The sequence below is a fragment of the Hyla sarda genome, chromosome 3, assembly GCF_029499605.1.
Source record: "Hyla sarda isolate aHylSar1 chromosome 3, aHylSar1.hap1, whole genome shotgun sequence".
NCBI lineage: Eukaryota > Metazoa > Chordata > Amphibia > Anura > Hylidae > Hyla > Hyla sarda.
This window is the reverse complement of record NC_079191.1, coordinates 311,633,875-311,660,330: the sequence shown is the minus strand read 5'-3', so window position 1 is coordinate 311,660,330 and position 26,456 is coordinate 311,633,875. Positions and strand designations below refer to the sequence as shown.

Here is a 26,456-nt window from a genome sequence, read left to right as displayed (position 1 = left end):
CCTTAGGATAGGGGCACATAATGAAATGTACAACTTTGTGACATTAGTGTTGCCCCTTTCCGTAAGGGAACAACACTAAAGTACTCACATAGAAACCTGAAGGATGTGATCAGAAGTTAAGTCTTGCAAGACTCGAATCCGAATAGAAATAAATCTGCCACAATCAGTAGACCCATGACATAGACCATTGACCTACCCTTCAACACCCCCCTCCCCCCCCCCCTTTACTCTTCCCCCCCCCCCACACTTTTCTCTCCCCCCCCTCCCCCCCCACTTTTCTCTCATCTCCTACTTGTTCTCCTTCTATACCTTTCACTTTACATCTCTTCTTTTTCTTTCCTACTCACTAATTGTTTACTTTAGCAATTTAGATACAAATGACTTTCAATAGTTTGTTGATTTAATTTGATAAGTGAAAGATACACAGAACGCCTTTTTACTGCTGCCCTTTGATGCAGTCTGAGGGAATGCTAGACAGATTACTTCTAATTCATATTAAGAAACGTATACCCATATGACAGCACTTTTAGTTGCCTTAGATTGTGAACAGGAGCACATTGTATCTTCAAAGGTATTGACTTTTTCGATTTATGCTCAAGCAATGTTGATTTACAGCTTTGTCAATTTATGCTTCACAACTTTGTCTTATATTGGTTGAAAAAACTAAATAAAGATTTGAAAAAAATAAAAAAAATAAAAAAAATCTGCCATAGCTATCTTGGCTCCGTTATGGACAGAAGACTAATTTGAACAGAGTTCAAACTGTAAATCAGTGATGAACATGTCCTTTATGTAAAGGAAAATATGTGTTTTAGAGAACATATACCGTTTTTGTTTTTATGTGCCATAAACTATGCAAACAACATGTAACAATAAAGAACATTTTAAACAGTAGGTCAACATCAGGAGTAGCACCCTGCTGAGATTAAACAGAAATTACATAAGTAAATCAATATATCCAGTATTTTCTCCATCACTTCTCATTATAGGCATATGTAAATGGAACATCTAGCATTTATGAGTGGAACGTCTTGCATACTAATAAGCATATTTCTGGCTGTGTTTAGCGGCAGAGAATGAACATGGGCAGATTTAAAGGGGTACTCCACTGGAAAACATTTTCTTTTAAATCAACTGGTGCCAGAAAGTTAAACAGATTTGTAAATTACTTCTATTAAAAAATCCCAATCCTTTCAGCTGCTATATACTACAGATTTCTGAAGAAGAGGATGGACCGTCCTTGAAATACGTCACATGTATTAATAAAACAAGCTTTTCATATTACTTAGTTTTATGACAGCACTATTATATCCCTGCATCTGCACCTGCTTGGTGCCAACATCATGGTTTCAAATGCTACACTTGGCATAGTCTACACTTCATGGGAGAAGAACTATTTGGCAATCGGTCACTGATGAATGGCCATAGTTGTGGACTGTAGCATTTATTTCATGTAAATTGTGTATACAAAAAAATGCACTAATACACGCATAAAAAAGGTGTGCAAAATTATATTATTAGATGATCACCTATGGTTTAGCCACTGACGTAGCACTGATCAGTTTATTGCCAGTTAGTCTGCAATTTTTTGCTAAAGAGATAAGCCCTTTTTAGAAAAACCTGTCATCAGAATATGTTGACTGGCTAAGGGCATCATAGTATGGGGACAGGTCTGCTTTCCTGACAAAATAGCAAAAAATTACTTATAATAATTCTTAGACTATGCAAACCTAGACTAGACAGTCTAACAAGGCATCAGATCTATCACAGAGACTCATGCTGCTGGTAAAACATGCATATCTTTAGACTGTCTAGTTTAGACTATTGGCTGGCTTACTTTACATCCAAATGTTATTCCACAATTTTAAGGCATATTCGCACACAATCCATGCCCCTTTTCCTGAAAAGCCATGCCAACTTTAAATGAAAAATGTCTAAAACACATAATAAATGTGGTACAAGTCGTGTAAGCCCCTATTTAGCCACAAATTGTGCCAACATTCTGGTATATTTGCAATGGTATATCTGCCCCACTGTGCAACCCAGCTAATGGAAACAATCAAAGAAAACACTAGAATCATAGTTATTATTCTGGTGTTTTTATGAAGGGATGGCCCCTGGTCTCCTAATCAGTAGTGTTGAGCGGCATAGGCCATATTCGAATTTGCGATATTTCGGGAATATATGGACGAATATTCGTCATATATTTGTGATTTTTGAATATTCGTTATATTTGAGTTGATTTTTAAACATTGCGAATTTTCGGCAATTGCGAAAATAATTGCGAAAATAACTGATTGCGAAAATTACATGCGCGTATGCGCGCTATTACATCATGCGATAACAGATCATTTCCTGGATGCTTGCCAGTGAGATCGCGATAGCTAAGCGAAGCGAAGATGGTGGGAAGTAATTTCAGCGAAAGTGAGGAGAGAGTTGTGATTTGTATAAGTATTTTAACCACTGTTAGTTAATTATATTTAACAGCATTTTAGACTAAATTAAAAGTTATGAATCATAACTTTTAATCTAGTCATGATATAAGATCACGTAGTGTTTCCCAAATGTGCTTTGAAAAAAGCAGTTGGGGCTTTTGCTTTGAAAAAAGCAGTTGGGTCTAAGGTAGTACTATGAAGCACAAAGCTCAAAGGACACTGGAAAAATGACAGAAGCCGCTCCACTCTCAAAATCACCATGTGAATCTGCAAGGAAATACTGCTGGGAGTGATCTTATATACTGGTCGTGCCAGCAAGTTTCCATTGGTTGCTAAGGAGGTTGCTAACCTCTGACAACTGTGGTTGCAGAACTATCATTGGCTCAGAGGCATAAGAAGGGCGTGGAAAATATTCGTGAATATTCGCAATACGAATATTCGCAATACGAATATTCGCATGCACAAACTAATCTCCTTAGATTCTCCCCCCATGGTCTCTAATCATACCAGCAATGCAATTATCCGTCGATGGAGATCACTATAATGTGATCTGTGTTTAAACAAGTTTGGGGAAAAAACGAATATTCATAATCGCGAATATTATTCGCGATATTCTAAATATACGTGAATTTGCGAATATGCTATCAACTGGCTCCAGAAAGTTAAACAGATTTGTAAAATACTTCTATTAAAAAATATTAATCATTCCAATAATTATCAGTGGACGGAAACAGATCACAGGATCAGCAGTTCTCCCATAGCAGGCGGACCTCGATAATGGTGAGAAATACTGGTGGCAGTAGCTACTGAGGAAGGGGTCATTTACTTTGCTCTTAAGCACCCCGAAACGCGTTTAGCCTTTGTGTAGAGTGACCGCTCTATGGACTTTTATACCAACTAGCACTAGAGATTGTTTTTAATTGTTTTTTAAAAAACGGCTGCCACCAGTATCTCTAACCATTATCGAGGTCCGCCTGCTATGGGAGAACTGCTGATCCTGTGATCTGTTTCCATCCACTGCTGACGTCACACGCTATCACCACAAGATAACCCAGCAGGAACCATGTACTTCAGATACCCCCGATTTACCGCGGACGAGCACGTCATACACCGCGTTCGAGTGCCATCAGAACCAGATGTGTCAGCGCATGCAAGCGCTCACAAAGCAGCCCACCAGAGCGCAACCACCAATTATCCGGTATTCATGTTACATTAATCCATTGCCGGACTATCGGTCACAACACAATTTTATTGTCTATTAATTTTTGTTTTATGCTCTCCACACTTATTCTTATTGCAACTGTTATTTTCCCCACAAGGGCCCTGTGTGGGAAATATTTTATGCACTATATTTTATGCAACATAAGCTGTACTTTTAATAAAATTTGGTTCATAATTGAAGCAAGGTCTCAGTCAACCAATTTATTAATGTGAATACTGCCCTTGAGGTGTAGGCAGTTTTTGTATCAAATATTTTATTTCGCTCTCACACCTAGGGTATAGGTGTTTTCTAGCCTACTTCACCTTGGTCAGTATATAATTGTGAGCTGCACCACCCACTTTTTTCTAATTTACAAATCTGTTTAACCCCTTAAGGACTCAGGGTTTTTCAGTTTTTGCACTTTCATTTTTTCCTCCTTACCTTTTAAAAATCATAACCCTTTAAATTTTCCACCTAAAAATCCATATTATGGCTTATTTTTTGCGTCACCAATTCTACTTTGCAGTGACATTAGTCATTTATCCAAAAATTCACGGCGAAATGGAAAAAAAAATCATTGTGCGACAAAATCGAAGAAAAACCGCCATTTTGTAACTTTTGGGGACTTCCGTTTCTACGCAGTGCATATTTCGTTAAAAATGACACCTTATCATTATTCTGTAGGTCCATACGGTTAAAATGATACCCTACTTATATACGTTTGATTTTGTCGTACTTCTGGAAAAAATCATAACTACATGCAGGAAAATTTATACGTTTACAAATGTCCTATTCTGACCCCTATAACTTTTTTATTTTTCTACGAACAGGGCGGTATGAGGACTCATTTTTTGCGCCGTGATCTGAAGTTTTTATCGGTATGATTTTTGTTTTGATCGGACTTTTTGATCACTATTTATTAATTTTTTAATGGTATAAAAAGTGACCAAAAATACGCTTTTATGGACTTTGGATTTTTTTTTGCGCCTACGCCATTGACCTTGCGGTTTAATTGATGATATATTTTTATAGTTCGGACATTTACGCACGCGACGATATCACATATGTTTATTTTTTTTTATTTACACTGTTTTTTTTTTTTTATGGGAAAAGGGGGGTGATTCAAACTTTTATTAGGGAAGGGGTTAAATGACCTTTATTAACTTTTTTTTTGCAGTGTTATAGGTCCCATAGGGACCTATAACACTGCACACACTGATCTCTCATGCTGATCACTGGCGTGTATTAACACGCCTGTGATCAGTGTTATTGGCGCTTGACTGCTACTGCCTGGATCTCAGGCACGGAGCAGTCATTCGTCGATCGGACACCGAGGAGGCAGGTAAGGGCCCTCCCGGTGTCCTGTAAGCTGTTCGGGATGCCGCAATTTCACCGCAGCGGTCGCGAACAGCCCGTTGGTAGCCGCCGGGACGACCCGATATGACGCGGGGACACTGCGTGACCCCGCGGCATATCGCGGGAGCCGGCGCAGGACGTAAATATACGTCCTGCGTCGTTAAGGGGTTAAAGAGGCACTGTCATTGTTAAAAACTTTTCATATATTGCAAGACTCATTATAATATGACAATATACACCTGTTAAAAATTTTTTACATTTTCACCTGAAATTCAAGCTCAAAATAGCCGCCACTAGGAGTCTTTTAGCCAGACAGACTAATCTAGATTTTACAGCATACTGGATACCGGCCGTAAAGCATACCAGTATCCAGTATAGGAGAGTTCTATTGAGTGTATGCAAAACTACAGATAAAGGATGTGTGGACATGCTGGGAGCTGTAGTTTTACAACAGCTGGAGGCAACACTGCTTTAACACAGTTATTTACAAACATTGCAGCTTCAGTTGTTACTAAACTACAACTCCCAGCATGCTGAAATAGTCAAAGCTTTCTCGGACTCCTGAATGACAAAGAAGTTGATCAGACATTCAGGAGTCTGTGAAAGATGAATGACACACATAGTGACAGCTATGCTGATTAGCATCCAGCTTTACTAGGAGAAGATAAAACAGATAGAACATGTATTGATAAAATACATGCTGTACTTTTATCTAAAAAAAATCCTTGCACTAATTTTATAACGATCTATTCTTATAAATTTTATCCTGTTATGAATTCACCATAATGTCTTCTGATTACTGCAGGCAAGCTCCAAGTATCTTTCTCTGTGTAACATGACACAGCATAAAACCAGAGAGGAAAGGGTTACAGAGTAGAGAGTACTGATTGGCTGACTTTCTCCTGTGAGGGAGACAGACTGACACGCCCCCTCCAACGTGTACAATGAAAAAGTAACTCACCAGCAGATAAATGTTTATATCTCTGGATATATAGGTCCGAGACACATAAAAATTATATGTACATGATCAGGATTGGGTCCTGAGTAACATATCACTTTTTTTCTTTTTTTTGCACTATGACAGGTACGCTTTAACTTTCTGGAGCCAGTTGATACATAAAAAAAAGTTTTTTCCTGGATAATCCCTTTAAGGAGAATGAGAAAACTATTAGCTGTTTTGTTAGATTTCTCCTTAAAAAGCCAAGCAGCACAATATATAATTGTATTCCGTTTTTTTGTGTGCCTTTTTTGCTAAAAGGAGAATGGACCACTCACCATGTTATTCAATATTTATAGGGCAGCATTGTCTGATACCTAGAAAGCTGCCCTTGGTGATAAGAATTTTTTTTTTATAAACTGTGCCATCAAATAAGTTTTTACAGCTACATGACCTACAAAGATCAACAATAAACAAAAGAATGATCTTTCATGCATTTATATACATACGTCTATTATCATTTGCTTGGAAATTGTTACAATAACAGTCCATGAAAACCTGAAAAGGAATATTTGATATTCTACTTTGTGTAAAAATGAGAAAGTATTCAGTTCTATTCTTTGCATCTCTGTAATGTTAACAATGAGATGTTTTTGTATGCCTTAAAACAAAAATAAAAAAAGGTATTCAGATAAATGAATGTTTGGTAATATTCAGCTAGACATCTAAAAGGGGCCAAACAATTAAAATAATAAAAGCACATAGTGCAAATATCATTTTATGGAGTTTACAGATTTCTTTCCTTTAACACTGGAAATAACATCAGAATGTACAATAATATTGATATCTATTGTTTATTTTTTATTTTTTTTACCTTTCATAGAATTCCTCCGGAAAGTATTCAGGAATTCCTCTAGGAGCTGAGACTGGTTCACTGGTGGTAAAGGTCTCATCTGATCTTTGAAAATGTAATTTTCTGGCCATGATGAGGTTAGTGATGGTTTGACATCAGCGTGACAAGACCTCAATGATAACAAGACACTCCTCTCTGAGAATAAGAACTCCATTTTCCTTAGGTCAAGGTCTGTAACGGCTTCTCCATTGATAAAGAGGATTTCATTTTTTGTGCGAAGACCTAATAAAAAAAGTGTGTATGCCTTGTTGTTTACTACTTGTGGCATAAGCATATTGTATTAAATACCAATACATTTATTTTTTATAATTTTACTGACCTGTTCTACACCCCAAACAACAAAACACAACAGAAATTATGAATTTCTTACAGTGTCTTTATAGTGGTCATAGCTCTGGAGGTCTGACAAAGAGCTCCAAGTCTTCTAAAAGTTGAAAGATGTAATTCCATATTTACCAACATTCAAAAAATTCAGACATTGGAAAATCCCCCAAAGCATCCACTTTCAGACTTAACTTACATCTTCCCTCCCCTTTTTTCATCCATACTTGAGGGAAGGAAGATCCAGAGGAGCAGCTTGGGGGCATTCTGTATACTGCTTAGGCTCCTTTCACACTATTAGTATTCATCTGTTAATAAACATCCATTTTTTTGTTTAAAAACAGATGTAAAATAACAGATTAAATAACGTGTGCTGACGGCTGAATAACGGCTGTCAAAATAACGGGCATATTCATCCGTTAAGTCCTGTTATAACATCCCTCATATATGCCCGTTTTAACACCTCTGCCTACAGACTCCCACAGCCGGGACTACTACTACTCCCATCATGGAACAGACTTGTTTCCATGATGGGAGTAGTAGTTCCCTGGCTGCAGTAATGTCTGTCGGTGGCTGGGGAGGCTACATTAGTGTTTGTACTACTATCCCCATTATGAAACAGACTCTGTTCCATGATGGGGGTTATAGTACAGAGACTGAGGGATTGATCGCACCGGGTCTCACTTCTGAGACCCGATGCAATTAGAAGTTATTGAACAGGGGAGCGGGCGGCATGCTCCACTCACCTGCGATGTACGGTGTATTTTACTTTCATTTTTAAATTCCCCGCCGGGAGCCCTGAATGGCCGGGGTTTTCAAATAGAAGCGCTGCGGTGGGGAAAGATATATAGAATCGCTGGGGGGGTATATGTCTGGCCCTCGCAGCGCTTCTATATATCTTGCCCCCGCAGTGCATATATATATTTATATATCTCCCAACGCAGTGCATTATTATATTTTCCCCCCGCATCACTATCATAGGCCCAGGGCCGGTTTTAGGCTTAGCGTGGCCCTGGGCAAAATCAAAAGTGGGGCCCCAAAAGTCGTTAAAGTGCACTAACCAGATAAAAAATGTCTAAAAAGCAATTGAAAAATCCCATCAAAACAAAAATGGTTCCGATAAAAACTACAAATCACAACGCAAAAATTGACCCTCATACATCCCCACATACAGAAAATAAAAGAGTTATAGGGATTAGAATAGTACAATTTTATATTTTTGTGTAGTTCCTCCACATTAGCTTGGTAGTATAGATTCCCCGCATAAGTTGGCAGTATAGATCCCCCCTCCCCCCACATTAGGTTGGCAGTATAGTTCCCTCCACATTAGGTTGGCAGTATAGTTCCCCCCACATTAGGTTGGCAGTATAGTTCCCCCCACATTAGGTTGGCAGTATAGTTCCCCCCACATTAGGTTGGCAGTATAGTTCCCCCCACATTAGGTTGTAGTTCCCCCCACATTAGGTAGGCAGTGGCCCCCCACAGACATACAGCCTTCAGCCATATACAGTGTATGTATGGCTGGAGGCTGTATGTCTGTGTACGTCCCCACTTCAGTGCTCCGGCCACCGATCCTCCGGTCAGGGGTCACAATCTACTGCTATGGCCTAAAGGCTATAGCAGAAGGTCCCGGGACCGGAGAAGCAGTAGCCGGAGTGGTGGTTGGAGCAAAAATGGTACAGATAAAAACTACAAATCACAGTGCAAAAAATGACCCTCATACATCCCCATATACAGAAAAATAAAAGTTATAGGGATCAGAATAGTAAAATGTTATATTTTTGTGTAGTTCCCCCACATTAGGTTGGCAGTATAGTTCCTCTCCCCCCCCCCCCCCCACATTAGGTTGGCAGTATAGTTCCCCCATTAGGTTGTAGTTCCCCCCACATTAGTTAGGCAGTGACCCCCCACAGACATACAGCCTTCAGCCATATTCAGTGTATGGATGGAGGCTGTATGTCTGTCTACGTCCCCACTTCAGTGCTCCAACCACCGCTCCTCCGGTCAGGGGTCACGATCTACTGCTATGGCCTTAAAGCTATAGCAGTAGGTCCCGGGACCGAAGGAGTGGTGGTTGGCACACCGAAGTTAATATGCAGCTTGTAATGTACCATGCTGGCCAGCAAGCATCCTCCTCGATGCTCCGATGCTCTGCTCCTTCGTTCCTATGAGCGCACACACAGAACGTCAGCAGGCCCGACGCTACAGGACAGGCAAACCAAGCAATTGCTTGGGGCCCCGAGCTGGCAGGGGGGCCCCGAGAAGAGCCGGTGCTTGCCCGTCCTGTAGCGACGGGGCAATTCCCCTCATCACTATTAAGGATATCCCTGTGTCCCGAAAAATCTTTTCGGGACACAAGGATGCCCCGGTTACCTCTGTGCGGCCGCCGGCCCCGTGTTAACTTTAAAAACGCAGGGGCCGACGGGAAGTAGCGCACGCAGGGACGTCACTGACATCCTGTGCGTGCGCCCATGGCAACAGAGCAGAGCAGTGAGGTGAGGAGGACGTGCAAGCATGGTAGGTAAGTGACCAACGGGCAGCGGCAAGTCATCTTCTGTATTCTGACCACTGCTCCGGGGTCACGATCATAGGCTATGGGCCATAGCAATAGATCGTGACCCCGGAGTGGTGGTCGGAACACTGAAGTGGGGCAGTGAACAGGCATTCAGCCTCCAGCCATACACTGTATATGGCTGAAGGCTGTATGTCTGTAGGGGGAACATACTGCACCTAATGTGGGGGAGCTATACTGCACCTAATGTGGGGGAACTGTACTGCACCTAATGTGGGGGACTATATACTGCACCTAATGTGGGGGAACTATATACTGCACCTAATGTGGGGGACTATATACTGCACCTAATGTGGGGGACTATATACTGCACCTAATGTGGGGGAATATGTACTGCACCTAATGTGGGGGAACTATACTGCAACTAATGTGGGGGAACTGTACTGCGCCTAATGTGGGGGACTATAGGTGTAATAGGCAGCTATGTACATGCTCAAAGCAACTGACTGCGCTCCTGCTCTTCTGTGACTGGTGTACACCCGCAGAGCTGTTTACACCCAGAAATGAGGTATGTCCTTACTCCAAAGAAATGTATTTACAAATTTACGGTGACATTTTCTCCTTTTACCACTTGTGAAAATGAAAAATTTGGGGTAACCCCAGCATTTTAGCGTAAAAAATAACATTTTTCCTTTTCACATCCCACTTTAACCCCTTAACGACGCAGGACGTAAATGTACGTCCTGGTGATGTGGTACTTAACACACACGGACGTACATTTATGTCCTGAGCATAACCGCGGGCATCGGAGCGATGCCGGCATCATGCGCGGCAGGTCTCGGCTGTGGATCGCAGGATGTCCACCATCAGATGCCATGATCAATACAGATCACGGCATCTGCAACATCGCGGTCACTTAACAGGATGATCGGATCGCCCGCAGCGCTGCCGCGGCGATCCGATCCCCCTGCACGGCAGACGGAGGTCCCCTCACCTGGCTCCGCTGCCTTCCGGGAGTCTTCTGTTCTGATCTGCCTTCCCGCAGACCAGAGCAGAAGTTGAGCGATAATGCTGATCAGTGCTGTATCCTATACATAGCACTGAACAGCATTAGCAATCGAATGGTTGCTATAAATAGTCCCCTATGGGGACTATAAGAGTGTAAAAATAAAATTAAAAAAAGTAAAAAAATAAAGTACAAAAAATTAAAAAAAAAAAAACCTCCCCCAATAAAAACGTAAATTGTCCCATTTTCCCTATTTTACCCCCAAAAAGTGTAAAAAAATTATTTTATATACATATTTGGTATCGCCGCGTGCGTAGAAATCCGAACTATTAAAATAAAATGTAAATGATCCTGTACGGTGAACGGCGTGAACGTAAAAAAATATATATATACTCCAAAATAGCTGCTTTTTTATAACATTTTATTCCCAAAAAAATTTATAAAAAATGTAATAATAGATTGTATAAGCAAATATGGTATTAATAAAAAGTACAGATCACGGCGCAAAAAATGAGCCCTCATACCACCGCTTATACGGAAAAATGAAAAAGTTATAGGTCTTCAAAATAGGGGGATTTTAAACGTACTAATTTGGTTAAAAAGTTTGCGATTTTTTTTAAGCACAACAGTAATAGAAAAGTGTATAATCATGGGTATCATTTTAATCATATTGACCCAGAGAATAAAAAACACATGTCATTTTTACCATAAATTGTACGGCGTGAAAACAAAAATTTGCAAAATTGCGGTTTTCTTTTTAATTTCCCCACACAAATAGTATTTTTTTGGTTGCGCCATACATTTTATGGTAAAGTGAGTGATGGCATTACAACGGACAACTGGACACGCAAAAAACAAGCCCTCATACTAGTCTGTGGGTGAAAATATAAATGAGTTATGATTTTTTGAAGGGGAGGAGGAAAAAACGAAAATGTAAAAATAAAATTGTCTCAGTCCTTAAGGTTCAAATGGGCTGAGTCCTTAAGGGCTTAATGAACATTTAAAGGCTTACTGTACTGCTTGTTGCATTCCTTGAGGGGTGTAGTGTCGTAGTGTCCAAAATAGTATGCCATGTGTTTTTTTTTTTTTTTTGCTGTTCTGGCACCATAGGTGCTTCCTAAATGCGACACGCCCCCCTCCCCCCCCCCCCCCCATTTCAGCAAAATTTGCACATGTGACTCCTTCTCTTCTGGGCATTGTAGTTTACCCACAGTACACTTGACGTCTACACATGGGTACTTCCATAATCAGAAGAGATGGGTGTTACGCCGAGCGCTCCGGGTTCCCGCTCCTCCCCGGAGCGCTCGCTTCTCCCCCTCCGCTGCAGCGCTCCGGTCACGTCCTCTGACCCGGGGCGCTGCGATCCTGCTGCCAGCCGGGATGCGATTCGCGATGCGGGTAGCGCCCGCTCGCGATGCGCACCCCGGCTCCCCTACCTGACTCGCTCCCCGTCTGTTCTGTCCCGGCGCGCGCGGCCCCGCTCCCTAGGGCGCGCGCGCGCCGGGTCTCTGCGATTTAAAGGGCCACTGCGCCGCTGATTGGCGCAGTGGTTCCAATTAGGGTTATCACCTGTGCACTTCCCTATATTACCTCACTTCCCTTGCACTCCCTTGCCGGATCTTGTTGCCTTAGTGCCAGTGAAAGCGTTCCTTGTGTGTCCCTTGCCAGTGTTTCCAGACCTTCTGCCGTTGCCCCTGACTACGATCCTTGCTGCCTGCCCCGACCTTCTGCTACGTCCGACCTTGCTTCTGCCTACTCCCTTGTACCGCGCCTATCTTCAGCAGCCAGAGAGGTGAGCCGTTGCTAGTGGATACGACCTGGTCACTACCGCCGCAGCAAGACCATCCCGCTTTGCGGCGGGCTCTGGTGAAAACCAGTAGTGGCTTAGAACCGGTCCACTAGCACGGTCCACGCCAATCCCTCTCTGGCACAGAGGGTCCACTACCTGCCAGCCGGCATCGTGACAGTAGATCCGGCCATGGATCCCGCTGAAGTTCCTCTGCCAGTTGTCGCTGACCTCACCACGGTGGTCGCCCAGCAGTCACAACAGATTGCGCAACAAGGCCAACAGCTGTCTCAACTGACCGTTATGCTACAACAGTTGCTACCACAGCTTCAGCAGTCATCTCCTCCGCCAGCTCCTGCACCTCCTCCGCAGCGAGTGGCCGCTCCTGGGATACGCTTATCCTTGCCGGATAAATTTGATGGGGACTCTAAGTTTTGCCGTGGCTTCCTTTCCCAATGTTCCCTGCATCTGGAGATGATGTCGGACCTGTTTCCCACTGAAAGGTCTAAGGTGGCTTTCGTAGTCAGTCTTCTGTCCGGAAAAGCCCTGTCATGGGCCACACCGCTCTGGGACCGCAATGACCCCGTCACTGCCTCTGTACACTCCTTCTTCTCGGAAATCCGAAGTGTCTTTGAGGAACCTGCCCGAGCCTCTTCTGCTGAGACTGCCCTGTTGAACCTGGTCCAGGGTAATTCTTCCGTTGGCGAGTATGCCGTACAATTCCGTACACTTGCTTCAGAATTGTCCTGGAATAATGAGGCCCTCTGCGCGACCTTCAAAAAAGGCCTATCCAGCAACATTAAAGATGTTCTGGCCGCACGAGAAATTCCTGCTAATCTACATGAACTTATTCACCTAGCCACTCGCATTGACATGCGTTTTTCTGAAAGGCGTCAGGAACTCCGTCAAGATATGGACTCTGTTCGCACGAGGCGTTTCGTCTCCTCGGCTCCTCTCTCCTCTGGTACCCTGCAATCTGTTCCTGTGCCTCCCGCCGTGGAGGCTATGCAGGTCGACCGTTCTCGCCTGACACCTCAAGAGAGGACACGACGCCGTATGGAGAACCTCTGCCTGTACTGTGCTAGTACCGAACACTTCCTGAGGGATTGTCCTATCCGTCCTCCCCGCCTGGAAAGACGTACGCTGACTCCGCACAATGGTGAGACAGTCCTTGATGTCTACTCTGCTTCTCCACGTCTTACTGTGCCTGTGCGGATGTCTGCCTCTGCCTTCTCCTTCTCTACAGTGGCCTTCTTGGACTCTGGATCTGCAGGAAATTTTATTTTGGCCTCTCTCGTCAACAGGTTCAACATCCCAGTGACCAGTCTCGCCAGACCCCTCTACATCAATTGTGTAAATAATGAAAGATTGGACTGTGCCATACGTTTCCGCACGGAGCCCCTTCTTATGAGCATCGGATCTCATCATGAGAGGATTGAACTTTTGGTCCTCCCCAATTGCACCTCGGAGATTCTCCTTGGACTTCCCTGGCTTCAACTTCATTCCCCAACCCTGGATTGGTCCACTGGGGAGATCAAGAGTTGGGGGTCCTCTTGTTCCAAGAACTGTCTAAAACCGGTTCCCAATAACCCTTGCCGTAACTCTGTGGTTCCTCCAGTAACCGGTCTCCCTAAGGCCTATATGGACTTCGCGGATGTTTTCTGCAAAAAACAAGCTGAGACTCTACCTCCTCACAGGCCTTATGATTGCCCTATCGACCTCCTCCCGGGTACTACTCCACCCCGGGGCAGAATTTATCCTCTCTCTGCCCCAGAGACTCTTGCCATGTCCGAATACGTCCAGGAGAATCTAAAAAAGGGCTTTATCCGTAAATCCTCCTCTCCTGCCGGAGCCGGATTTTTCTTTGTGTCCAAAAAAGATGGCTCCCTACGTCCTTGCATTGACTACCGCGGTCTTAATAAAATCACGGTTAAGAACCGCTACCCCTTACCCCTCATCTCTGAACTCTTTGATCGCCTCCAAGGTGCCCACATCTTCACTAAATTGGACTTAAGAGGCGCCTATAACCTCATCCGCATCAGAGAGGGGGACGAGTGGAAAACGGCATTTAACACCAGAGATGGACACTTTGAGTATCTGGTCATGCCCTTTGGACTGTGCAATGCCCCTGCCGTCTTCCAAGACTTTGTCAATGAAATTTTTCGTGATCTGTTATACTCCTCTGTTGTGGTATATCTGGACGATATCCTAATTTTTTCTGCCAATCTAGAAGAACACCGCCAGCATGTCCGTATGGTTCTTCAGAGACTTCGTGACAACCAACTCTATGCCAAAATTGAGAAATGTCTGTTTGAATGCCAATCTCTTCCTTTTTTAGGATATTTGGTCTCTGGCCAGGGACTACAGATGGATCCAGACAAACTCTCTGCCGTCTTAAATTGGCCACGCCCCTCCGGACTCCGTGCTATCCAACGCTTTTTGGGGTTCGCCAATTATTACAGGCAATTTATTCCACATTTTTCTACCATTGTGGCTCCTATCGTGGCTTTAACCAAGAAAAATGCTGATCCCAAGTCTTGGCCTCCTCAAGCAGAGGACTCCTTTAAACGACTCAAGTCTGCCTTTTCTTCGGCTCCCGTGCTCTCCAGACCTGACCCTTCCAAACCCTTCCTATTGGAGGTTGATGCCTCCTCAGTAGGAGCTGGAGCTGTTCTTCTACAAAAAAATTCTTCCGGGCATGCTGTCACTTGTGGTTTTTTCTCTAGGACCTTCTCTCCAGCGGAGAGGAACTACTCCATCGGGGATCGAGAGCTTCTAGCCATTAAATTAGCACTTGAGGAATGGAGGCATCTGCTGGAGGGATCAAGATTTCCTGTTATTATCTACACCGACCACAAGAACCTCTCCTACCTCCAGTCGGCCCAACGGCTGAATCCTCGCCAGGCCCGGTGGTCTCTGTTCTTTGCCCGATTTAATTTTGAGATTCACTTTCGTCCTGCCGATAAGAACATTAGGGCCGATGCTCTCTCTCGTTCCTCGGATGCCTCAGAAGTCGATCTCCCTCCGCAACACATCATTCCACCTGACTGCCTGATCTCCACTTCTCCTGCCTCCATCAGGCAGACTCCTCCAGGAAAGACCTTTGTTTCTCCACGCCAACGCCTCGGAATCCTCAAATGGGGTCACTCCTCCCATCTCGCAGGTCATGCGGGCATCAAGAAATCTGTGCAACTCATCTCCCGCTTCTATTGGTGGCCGACTCTGGAGACGGATGTTGGGGACTTTGTGCGAGCCTGCACTATCTGTGCCCGGGATAAGACTCCTCGCCAGAAGCCCGCTGGTTTTCTTCATCCTCTGCCTGTCCCCGAACAGCCTTGGTCTCTGATTGGTATGGATTTTATTACTGATTTACCCCCTTCCCGTGGCAACACCGTTATTTGGGTGGTCGTTGATCGATTCTCCAAAATGGCACATTTCATCCCTCTTCCTGGTCTTCCTTCTGCGCCTCAGTTGGCTAAACAATTTTTTGTACACATTTTTCGTCTTCACGGGTTGCCTACGCAGATTGTCTCGGATAGAGGGGTCCAATTCGTGTCTAAATTCTGGAGAGCTCTCTGTAAACAACTCAAGATTAAATTAAATTTTTCCTCTGCATATCATCCCCAGTCCAATGGACAAGTAGAAAGAATTAACCAGATCCTGGGTGATTATTTGCGACATTTTGTTTCCTCCCGCCAGGATGACTGGGCAGATCTCCTTCCATGGGCCGAATTCTCGTATAACTTCAGGGTCTCTGAATCTTCCTCCAAATCCCCATTTTTCGTGGTGTACGGCCGTCACCCTCTTCCCCCCCTCCCTACCCCCTTGCCCTCTGGTCTGCCCGCTGTGGATGAAATTTCTCGTGACCTTTCCATTATATGGAGAGAGACCCAAAATTCTCTCTTACAGGCTTCTTCACGCATGAAGAGATTCGCGGATAAGAAAAGAAGAGCTCCCCCCGTTTTTTCCCCTGGAGACAAGGTATGGCTCTCCGCTAAATATGTCCGCTTCCGTGTCCCTAGCTACAAGTTGGGACCACGCTATCTTGGTCCTTTCAAAATTTTGTGTCAAATTAATCCTGTCTCTTATAAACTTCTTCTTCCTCCTTCTCTTCGTATCCCTAATGCCTTTCACGTCTCTCTTCTCAAACCACTCATCCTCAACCGTTTTTCTCCCAAATCTGTTCCTCCCACTCCTGTTTCCGGCTCCTCGGACGTCTTCTCGGTCAAGGAGATTTTGGCTGCCAAAAAGGTCAGAGGAAAAAATTTTTTTTTAGTAGACTGGGAGGGTTGTGGTCCTGAAGAGAGATCCTGGGAACCTGAGGACAACATCCTTGACAAAAGTCTGCTCCTCAGGTTCTCAGGCTCCAAGAAGAGGGGGAGACCCAAGGGGGGGGGTACTGTTACGCCGAGCGCTCCGGGTTCCCGCTCCTCCCCGGAGCGCTCGCTTCTCCCCCTCCGCTGCAGCGCTCCGGTCACGTCCTCTGACCCGGGGCGCTGCGATCCTGCTGCCAGCCGGGATGCGATTCGCGATGCGGGTAGCGCCCGCTCGCGATGCGCACCCCGGCTCCCCTACCTGACTCGCTCCCCGTCTGTTCTGTCCCGGCGCGCGCGGCCCCGCTCCCTAGGGCGCGCGCGCGCCGGGTCTCTGCGATTTAAAGGGCCACTGCGCCGCTGATTGGCGCAGTGGTTCCAATTAGGGTTATCACCTGTGCACTTCCCTATATTACCTCACTTCCCTTGCACTCCCTTGCCGGATCTTGTTGCCTTAGTGCCAGTGAAAGCGTTCCTTGTGTGTCCCTTGCCAGTGTTTCCAGACCTTCTGCCGTTGCCCCTGACTACGATCCTTGCTGCCTGCCCCGACCTTCTGCTACGTCCGACCTTGCTTCTGCCTACTCCCTTGTACCGCGCCTATCTTCAGCAGCCAGAGAGGTGAGCCGTTGCTAGTGGATACGACCTGGTCACTACCGCCGCAGCAAGACCATCCCGCTTTGCGGCGGGCTCTGGTGAAAACCAGTAGTGGCTTAGAACCGGTCCACTAGCACGGTCCACGCCAATCCCTCTCTGGCACAGAGGGTCCACTACCTGCCAGCCGGCATCGTGACAATGGGATAACAAATTTTGGGGGGGCATTTTCTAAAAAATTTAAAATTTAGGAAAAAAACTGCATTTTAGTAAAAAAAAACAAGAAAAAAAAACATTTATTTACACATCCAAAGTTGTCAAACACCTGTGGGGTGTTAAGGTTCACTGTACCCCTTGTTATGTTCCTTGAGGGGTGTAGTTTCCCAAAAATATATTTTTTTCTTTTGCTGGCACCATAGGGGCTTTTGCTTTACAAAAGCCAAATGTGACTCCTTCTCTTTTGAGCATTGTAGTGCACCCGCAGTGCACTTGACATCCACACATGGAGTATTTTCATACTCAGAATAGATGGGGTTACAAATTTTGGGGGGCATTTTCTCCTATTACCCCTTGTAAAAATTTAAAATTTGGGGGAAAACCAGCATTTTAGTGAAAAATAAAATCATTTACACATCAAACTTTAACAAAAAGTCGTCAAACACCTGTGGGGTGTTAAGGCTCACTGTACCCCTTGTTACGTTCATTGAGGTGTGTAGTTTCCATGTGTTGTTTTTTTTTTGCTGCTCTGGCACCATAGAGGCTTCCTAAATGTGACATGCCCCAAAAAACCATTTCAGAAAAACTCACTCTGCAAAATCCCATTGTCGCCACTGAGCCTTGTAGTGCACCCACAGAGCACTTGACATACATATATGAGATATTTCCTTACTTGAGAGAAATTGGGTTACAGATTTTAGAAGGATTTCTCTCCTTTTACCCCTTGTAAAAATTCAAAAACTGGGTCTACAAGAACATGCGAGTGTAAAAAATGAATTTTCTCCTTCACTTGCTGCTATTCCTGTGAAACACCTGAAGGATTAACACACTTACTGAATGTCGTTTTGAATACTTTGAGGGGTGCAGTTTTTATAATGGGGTAATTTATGTTTTTTTTTTCTAATATGAAGGCCCTTCAAATCCACTTCAAAACTGAACTGGTCCCTGAAAAATTCCGATTTAGAAAATTTTGTGAGCAGTTGGAACATTGCTGCTGGAATTTGAAGCTCTCTGATGTCTTCCAAAAGTAAAAACATGTCAACTTTATAATGCCTTCATAAAGTAGACATATTGTATATGTGAATAAATATATAATTTATGTGGAATATCTATTTTCCTTACAGGCAGAGAGCTTCAAAGTTAGAAAAATGCTAAATTTTCTATTTTTTAATGAAATTTTGGGATTTTTCACCAAGAAATGAGGCAAGTATCGACGAAAAGTTACCACTAACATAAAGTAGAATATGTCACGAAAAAACAATCTCGGAATCAGAATGAAAAGTAAAAGCATCCCAGAGTTATTAATGCTTAAAGTGACAGTGGTCAGATGTGCAAAAAACGCTCTGGTCCTTAAGGTGAAAAGAGGCTTGGTCCTTAACCCCTTAAGGACACATGACGTTCTCATACGTCTCCATTTCCGAGTCCTTAAGGACACATGACGTATGAGAACGTCATGTGTTTTACCGGCCCCCCGCAACCATCTGGAGCGGAGCCGGTCCCCGATGCCTGCTGAAATCGTTCAGCAGGCATCGGGGCATATCGCCCAGGGGGGTCATTATGACCCCCCCATGTCGGCGATGGCCGCAGATCGCTGGACAATTCCAACCAACCAACCAATTCCGACCGGCCGACCAATCAGGGCGCCTGCTGCGGGTGTCACTCCCGCAACCCGCTCCGCCCCTCTTCCGGAGGACGTGAGCGGGTGCGGGAGGCTGTCACTCACCTCCAACGATCCTCGCTGCACCAGGTCAGTCCCTCGTCGTCTCCGCCGCCGCCGCTGCTCCTGGGGCCCCGATCCCAACAGGGGCGCCGGGGATCGGGGCCCCAGGAGCAGCGGCGGCAGCGGCGGAGACGACGAGGGACTAACCTGGTGCAGCGAGGATCGTTGGAGGTGAGTGACAGCCTCCTGCTGTTGCTTAGCAACAGCTCCCAGCATGCAAAAAGGGCATGCTGGGAGCTGTAGTTATGCAACAGCAGGAGGCAGACCACCACAACTCCCAGCATGCCCTTATGGGCATGCTGGGACTTGTAGTTTTGCAACAGCTGGAGGCACATTCTTTCTATGGAAAAGTGTACCTTCAGCTGTTGTGTAACTACAACTCCCAGCTTGCACAATCAGCTAAAGTGCATGCTGGGAGTTGTAGTGGTGCATCTGGTGGTTGCATAACTACAACTCCCAGCATGCCCGTTGGCTGTCGGTGACTGCTGAGAGTTGTAGTTTTGCAACAGCTGAAGGCACATTGAGTTAAGTAGCAAACCAGTGTATCTCCAGCTGTTGCATAACTACAATCCCCAGCATCCCCAGCCAAAGTAGTATGTCTCCAGCTGTTGCATAACTACAACACCCAGCATGCCCTTCCGCTGTCCGTACATGCTGGGGGTTGTAGCTTTTGCAACAGCTGAAGGCACACTGGTTGCAAAACACTGAGTTTGTTACCAAACTCGGTGTTTCACAACCAGTGTGCCTCCAGCTGTTGCAAAACTACAACTCCCAGCATGCACTGATAGACCGTACATGCTGGGAGTTGTAGTTTTGCAACAGCTGGATGTTCCCCCCCCCCCAATGTGAACGTACAGGGTACACTGACATGGGAGGAGGATTACAGTAAGTATCCGGCTGCAAGTTTGAGGTGCGGAAAAATTTCTGCCGCAGCTCAAACTGCCAGCGAGAAACTACTGTGAACCCCCCGCCCGTGTGACTGTACCCTAAAAACACTACACTACACTAACACACAATAAAATAAAAAGTAAAAAACACTACATATACACATACCCCTACACAGCCCCCCTCCCCTCCCCAATAAAAATGAAAAACGTCTGGTACGCCACTGTTTCCAAAACGGAGCCTCCAGCGGTTGCAAAACTACAACTTCCAGCATGCACTGATAGACCGTACATGCTGGGAGTTGTAGTTTTGCAACAGCTGGATTTCCCCCCCCCCCCCCCCCAATGTGAACGTACAGGGTACACTCACATGGGCGGAGGATTACAGTAAGTATCCGGCTGCAAGTTTGAGCTGCGTCAAATTTTCTGCCGTAGCTCAAACTGCCAGCGAGAAACTACTGTGAACCCCCCGCTACTGTACCCTAAAAACACTACACTACACTAACACAAAATAAAATAAAAAGTAAAAAACACTACATATACACATACCCCTATACAACCCCCCTCCCCAATAAAAATGAAAAACGTCTGGTACGCCACTGTTTCCCCAACGGAGCCTCCAGCTGTTGCAAAACAACTACTCCCAGTATTGCCAGATAGCCATTGACTGTCCAGGCATGCTGGGAGTTTTACAACAGCTGGAGGCACCCTGTTTGGGAATCACTGGCGTAGAATACCCCTATGTCCACCCCTATGCAATCCCTAATTTAGGCCTCAAATGCGCATGGCGCTCTCACTTTGGAGCCCTGACGTATTTCAAGGCAACAGTTTAGGGCCACATATGGGGTATCGCCGTACTCGGGAGAAATTGGGCTTCAAATTTTGGGGGGTATTTTCTGCTATTACCCTTTTAAAAAATGTAAAATTTTTGGGAAAACAAGCATTTGAGGTAAAAAAAATATATATTTTTTTACATATGCAAAAGTCGTGAAACACCTGTAGGGTATTAAGGTTCAAATTACCCCTTGTTACGTTCCCCGAGGGGTCTAGTTTCCAAAATGGTATGCCATGTGTTTTTTTTTTGCTGTCCTGGCACCATAGGGGCTTCCTAAATGCGGCATGCCCCGAGAGCAAAATTCGCTTTCAAAAAGCCAAATGTGACTCCTTCTCTTCTGAGACCTGTAGTGCGCCAGCAGAGCACTTTTCACACCCATATGGGGTGTTTTCTGAATCGGGAGAAATTGGGCTTCAAATTTTGGGGGGTATTTTCTGCTATTACCCTTTTTAAAATTGTAAAAATTTTGGGAAACCAAGCATTTTAGGTAAAAAAAATATATATTTTTTTACATATGCAAAAGTCGTGAAACACCTGTAGGGTATTAAGGTTCACATTACCCCTTGTTACGTTCCCCGAGGGGTCTAGTTTCCAAAATGGTGTGCCATGTGTTTTTTTTTGCTGTTCTGGCACCATAGGGGCTTCCTAAATGCGGCATGCCCCCAGAGCAAAATTTGCTTTCAAAAAGCCAAATGTTACTCCTTCTCTTCTGAGACCTGTAGTGCGCCAGCAGAGCACTTTTCACCCCCATATGGGGTGTTTTCTGAATCGGGAGAAATTGGGCTTCAAATTTTGGGGGGTATTTTCCGCTATTACCCTTTTTAAAAATGTAAACATTTTGGGAAAACAAGCATTTTAGGTAAAAAAAAAAATTTTTTTTTACATATGCAAAAGTCGTGAAACACCTGTAGGGCATTAAGGTTCACGTTACCCCTTGTTACGTTCCCCGAGGGGTCTAGTTTCCAAAATGGTATGCCATGTGTTTTTTTTTTTGCTGTTCTGGCACCATAGGGGCTTCCTAAATGCGGCATGCCCCCAGAGCAAAATTTGCTTTCAAAAAGCCAAATGTGACTCCTTCTCTTCTGAGACCTGTAGTGCACCAGCAGAGCACTTTTCACCCCCATGCGAGGTGTTTTCTGTATCGGGAGAAATTGGGCTTCAAATTTTGGGGGGTATTTTCTGCTATTACCCTTTTTAAAAATGTTACATTTTTGGGAAACCAAGCATTTTAGGTAAAAAAAATATATATTTTTTTTTACATATGCAAAAGTCGTGAATCACCTGTAGGGTATTAAGGTTCACTTTACCCCTTGTTACGTTCCCTGAGGGGTCTAGTTTCCAAAATGGTATGTCATGTGTTTTTTTTTGCTGTCCTGGCACCATAGGGGCTTCCTAAATGCGGCATGCCCCCCAAAAACCATTTGTCGCTCCTTCCCTTCTGAGCCCTCTACTGCGCCCGCCGAACAATTAACATAGACATATGTGGTATGTGCTTACTCGAGAGAAATTGGGTTTCAAATACAAGTAAAAATTTTCTCCTTTTTATCCCTTGCAAAAATTCAAAAATTGGGTCTACAAGAACATGCGAGTGTAAAAAATTAAGATTTTGAATTTTCTCCTTCACTTTGCTGCTATTCATGTGAAACACCTGAAGGGTTAATACACTTACTGAATGTTTTTTGAATACTTTAGGGGGTGTAGTTTTTATAATGGGGTCTTTTATGGGGTATTTCTAATATGAAGACCCTTCAAATCCACTTCAAAACTGAACTGGTCCCTGAAAAATAGTGAGTTTGAAAATTTTGTGAAAAATTTCAAAATTGCTACTGAACTTTGAAGCCCTATGGTGTCTTCCAAAAGTAAAAACTCATAAATTTTATGATGCAAACATAAAGTAGACATATTGTATATGTGAACCCAAAAAATATATATTTTGAATATCCATTTTCCTTACAAGCAGAGAGCTTCAAAGTTAGAAAAATGCAAAATTTTCATTTTTTTCATCAAATTTTGGGATTTTTCACCAAGAAAGGATGCAAGTTACCATAAAATTTTACCACTAAGTTAAAGTAGAATATGTCACGAAAAAACAATCTCGGAATCAGAATGATAACTAAAAGCATTCCAGAGTTATTAATGTTTAAAGTGACAGTGGTCAGAATTGCAAAAAACGCTCCGGTCCTTTAGGTATAAAATGGCCTGGTCCTTAAGGGGTTAAGGGGTTAAAAATGAAAGTAAAATACATCGTACATCGCAGGGGAGTGGAGCATGCCGCCCGTTCCCCTGTTTATTAACTTCTGATCGCATCGGGTCTCAGAAGTGAGACCCAGTGCGATCAATCCCTCAGCCCCTGTACTACAACCCCCATCCTGGAACAGACTCTGTTCAAGTAGTAGTACAAACACTAATGTAGCCTCCCCAGCTGTCTTCAGACTCCTGCAGCCGGGAATCACTACTCCCATCATGAAAACAAGTCTGTTCCATGATGGGAGTAGTAGTCCCTTAGCATTGCAGGAGTCTGCTGATGTCACCTCTTCTGAGCATGCTCAGAAGTAATAATGAATATTAAAAACCAGGTGCAAACGGATGACATAAAGGCTTATCCGTTTGCCATAGACTTCAATGTTAAAAATAAAGGCTGTTCATTTACCCGTTTCTTGTGACGGCCATTTTTCTTCCGTCACAAATAACGTCCATTATTCATGATGGGCTATAACGGGTCATAACGGATAATCAAAAAAAAACCTAGACTTTAATGGGATTTTGTAACAGCCATTTAACATCCGTTTTTAAGGCTTTTGTAGCGTAAGTTTATAACAGGTCTTTTAACGGAGCAACTTCATAGTGCGAAAGGGGCCTTATATACTAGATGAAATAACACAGTATGAAGTAAGCTCCCTCTAGTGCTGGCTGTAGGAAACTAGAATTACATTTTTAATTTTAGCTCTGTACAAATAAAAACAGACCCCAAAACCTCTATAAATGTATCTAAAGATTTCTGGATCCCAAAACTTTAAAATGCAAAGGAACATAAAGCTATAGAATGAGTGTAACCTGTTATTCATGTATCTGATGACAAGCTGTTAGATTCTAAGAGCAGACATACAATGTATTTGCAAACTTACTGAACTTTATGTTTAGTTTACTAAATCTCTCTCTCTCTCTCTCTCTCTCTCTCTCTCTCTCTATATATATATATATATATATACATATATATATATATATATATATATATATATATATATATAATGTAAAAATGTGTTCAGAGGTAAACATATGCTTTAACTTTGTCCAATGCATTTACATAATTCAAGGGTCACAGTCACCACTAAGAGAAAAAATGTCAAACAAAAACAACTAACTCTTTTGTCTATAGAAACCTATAAGGCTAAGTTTCCACTTGGTCTTTTTTCTGGCAGTTTTTGGATATCTGCCACTGCAGTTTTTGAGCCAAAGCCAGAAGTGTATTCAAAAGGAACAGGACATATAAAGGAAGAACTTATACTTCTCCTCCCTTATGGATCCACTTCTGACTTTGGCTCAAAAACTGCCAGAAAAAAAACCAAGTGGAAACTTAGCCTTACAGTTCATCTTTTATTTGTTAAAGGGAACCCGATATTGGCTTCATGCTGCCCAAACAGCATGCAACACAGACAAGCAGCAAGATCCCAAAACACTTTGGCCCTCATTTACTATTGCAAACCCGACATGTTTTATCGGGTTGTGTGCCAGATTCTGTCGCATTGCGGCAGAAATTCTGTCTGCGCCAGATTATGTGCCAGAATTTGCACCAGAAATTAAAAAAACCCAGACTAACTCTCCATTTTGCTAAAGAAACCCAAAAGGGGCGTGGCTGCCAGGGAAAGGGGCGTGGTCTCCAAAAAGGGGCGTGTTCCCGACATTTTCACAAAAAAACAATAAAATGTGGTGGATTTCAGCTGAGGAAAACCCGACAGATTAGAGCATGTGTAAAAAAAAGCAAAGTGTAGGGAGAGTGGAAAATTTAGGGAAACCTTAGTAAATACCGTAGAAAATAAATTGTAGGGAATTAAAACCCACAAAGAAACCTACACAACACTCTTAGTAAATAGGGGCCTTCGATTTATTCTGAAACACCAATTTATAGATTGAACTTGATGGACTTTTTTCAACCTTATGAACTATTTGTAAGCCTCTTCACTTGATTTCATGATAGGTAGTGTGGACAGCAGCTGAGGACCGCCCTCTAAGACAACCTACCCCATTTCTAGTGTCTTTCTCATAATTGGTCGACATTATACTCCCTACCTGTGTTTCTTGCTGCCCATTGTTTGGGCAGCATGAACCCGCTGGCATTTTCCTTTAAAGCCACTATGTAAAAAAGTAAAGCTGCACTGTGGTTATTTTCTATGGGTAACAAGGTCTACTTTAGGTTTCTATGACATTCATCAACTAGATGTATGTTTCTTGTAATGCTCTTAAAAGGTGGTGCCTAAATTTGGTGCACATAACCTATACAGCTTATCTTGATACATTAATTTTGATAAATGTGCCCCCATGATATCATTATAATTTTTTAGAGATTATCTATATGATAAAAAATTTACATATATTCTATGCTAAGCATACTTTTAAGACACCAATGTAATACAAATCTATAATGTAGCCTTAGTGTAGTGCAGAAACAATGCTCTTACCTTCTCTGTAGGCCAGTCCATCAGGGTGAACATAACTTACATAGATGTGAGTAAGACTGTTGTGATCATCAACCTGAGCAGCAACAGCAAATCCTGGAAATGAGACATAAGTGTTGTATGTTATATGGGTTGTATCATACCATACCATTATTTGACTTTTACTGGTTGAAGGGATTATCCAGCCTGTGAATATTGTTTGTCTAGAATATGATTTGTGAGGGTCCAACTCCTGGCAACCCCACCAATCAGCTGTTGGAAGAGGCTGAGGCTTCTGACTGCCACAGCCTCTTCAATGCTTACTTTGGCTAAAATTCTGTTTATACTGAGGGGATAAGATGCCTTAGGGCTTGAGTACTCCTTTAAATCCCTGATGAAACATAGCTTGCTAGGGACTTTAGTTAGTCCTGTTATCAGGCTTGGATTTTTTTTTTATGGGATGAAAGGCAGGTTTGGTAGTGGCATCTTTCATACCCTTCCTGGGCCACTCCATGTTTCCACACTAGCCCAGATCAGTACAGGTGTTAAAAAGAGCTTGTCATTGTGCTTTAAAAAAAGGTAAGAGTCAGTCTGCAAAAGAGGCTGTGAGAAACCTGCACCACTGATGAGAGTTTGAATCGGAAGGTTTGCAGCCTTAACAAGGAAACTTTGTGACATGTGTAAGTCACACATTTTATGTCTACTTTGCTGGTTGGTAGAGCCAAAAATAGGATTTGACCCTATTCTATACGAATAACATTTTGCCTTAATAAAGTTT

The 26,456-nt window shown here is 43.5% G+C and overlaps 1 protein-coding gene across 7 annotated transcripts in view; it reads right to left on the bottom strand.

Annotated features, from left to right (window-relative positions):
• TIAM2 (TIAM Rac1 associated GEF 2) overlaps window positions 1-26,456 on the bottom strand; it is a 488,869-nt gene that overhangs the window by 87,732 nt on the left and 374,681 nt on the right. For all 7 annotated transcript variants that reach the window (XM_056567049.1, XM_056567046.1, XM_056567048.1 and 4 more), the window contains 2 exons: window positions 25,703-25,795; window positions 6,804-7,064 (listed from right to left, as the gene is read on the bottom strand). In XM_056567049.1, coding sequence (XP_056423024.1) covers window positions 6,804-7,064; window positions 25,703-25,795 — 354 coding nt within the window. The remainder of the gene's footprint in view (window positions 1-6,803; window positions 7,065-25,702; window positions 25,796-26,456) is intronic.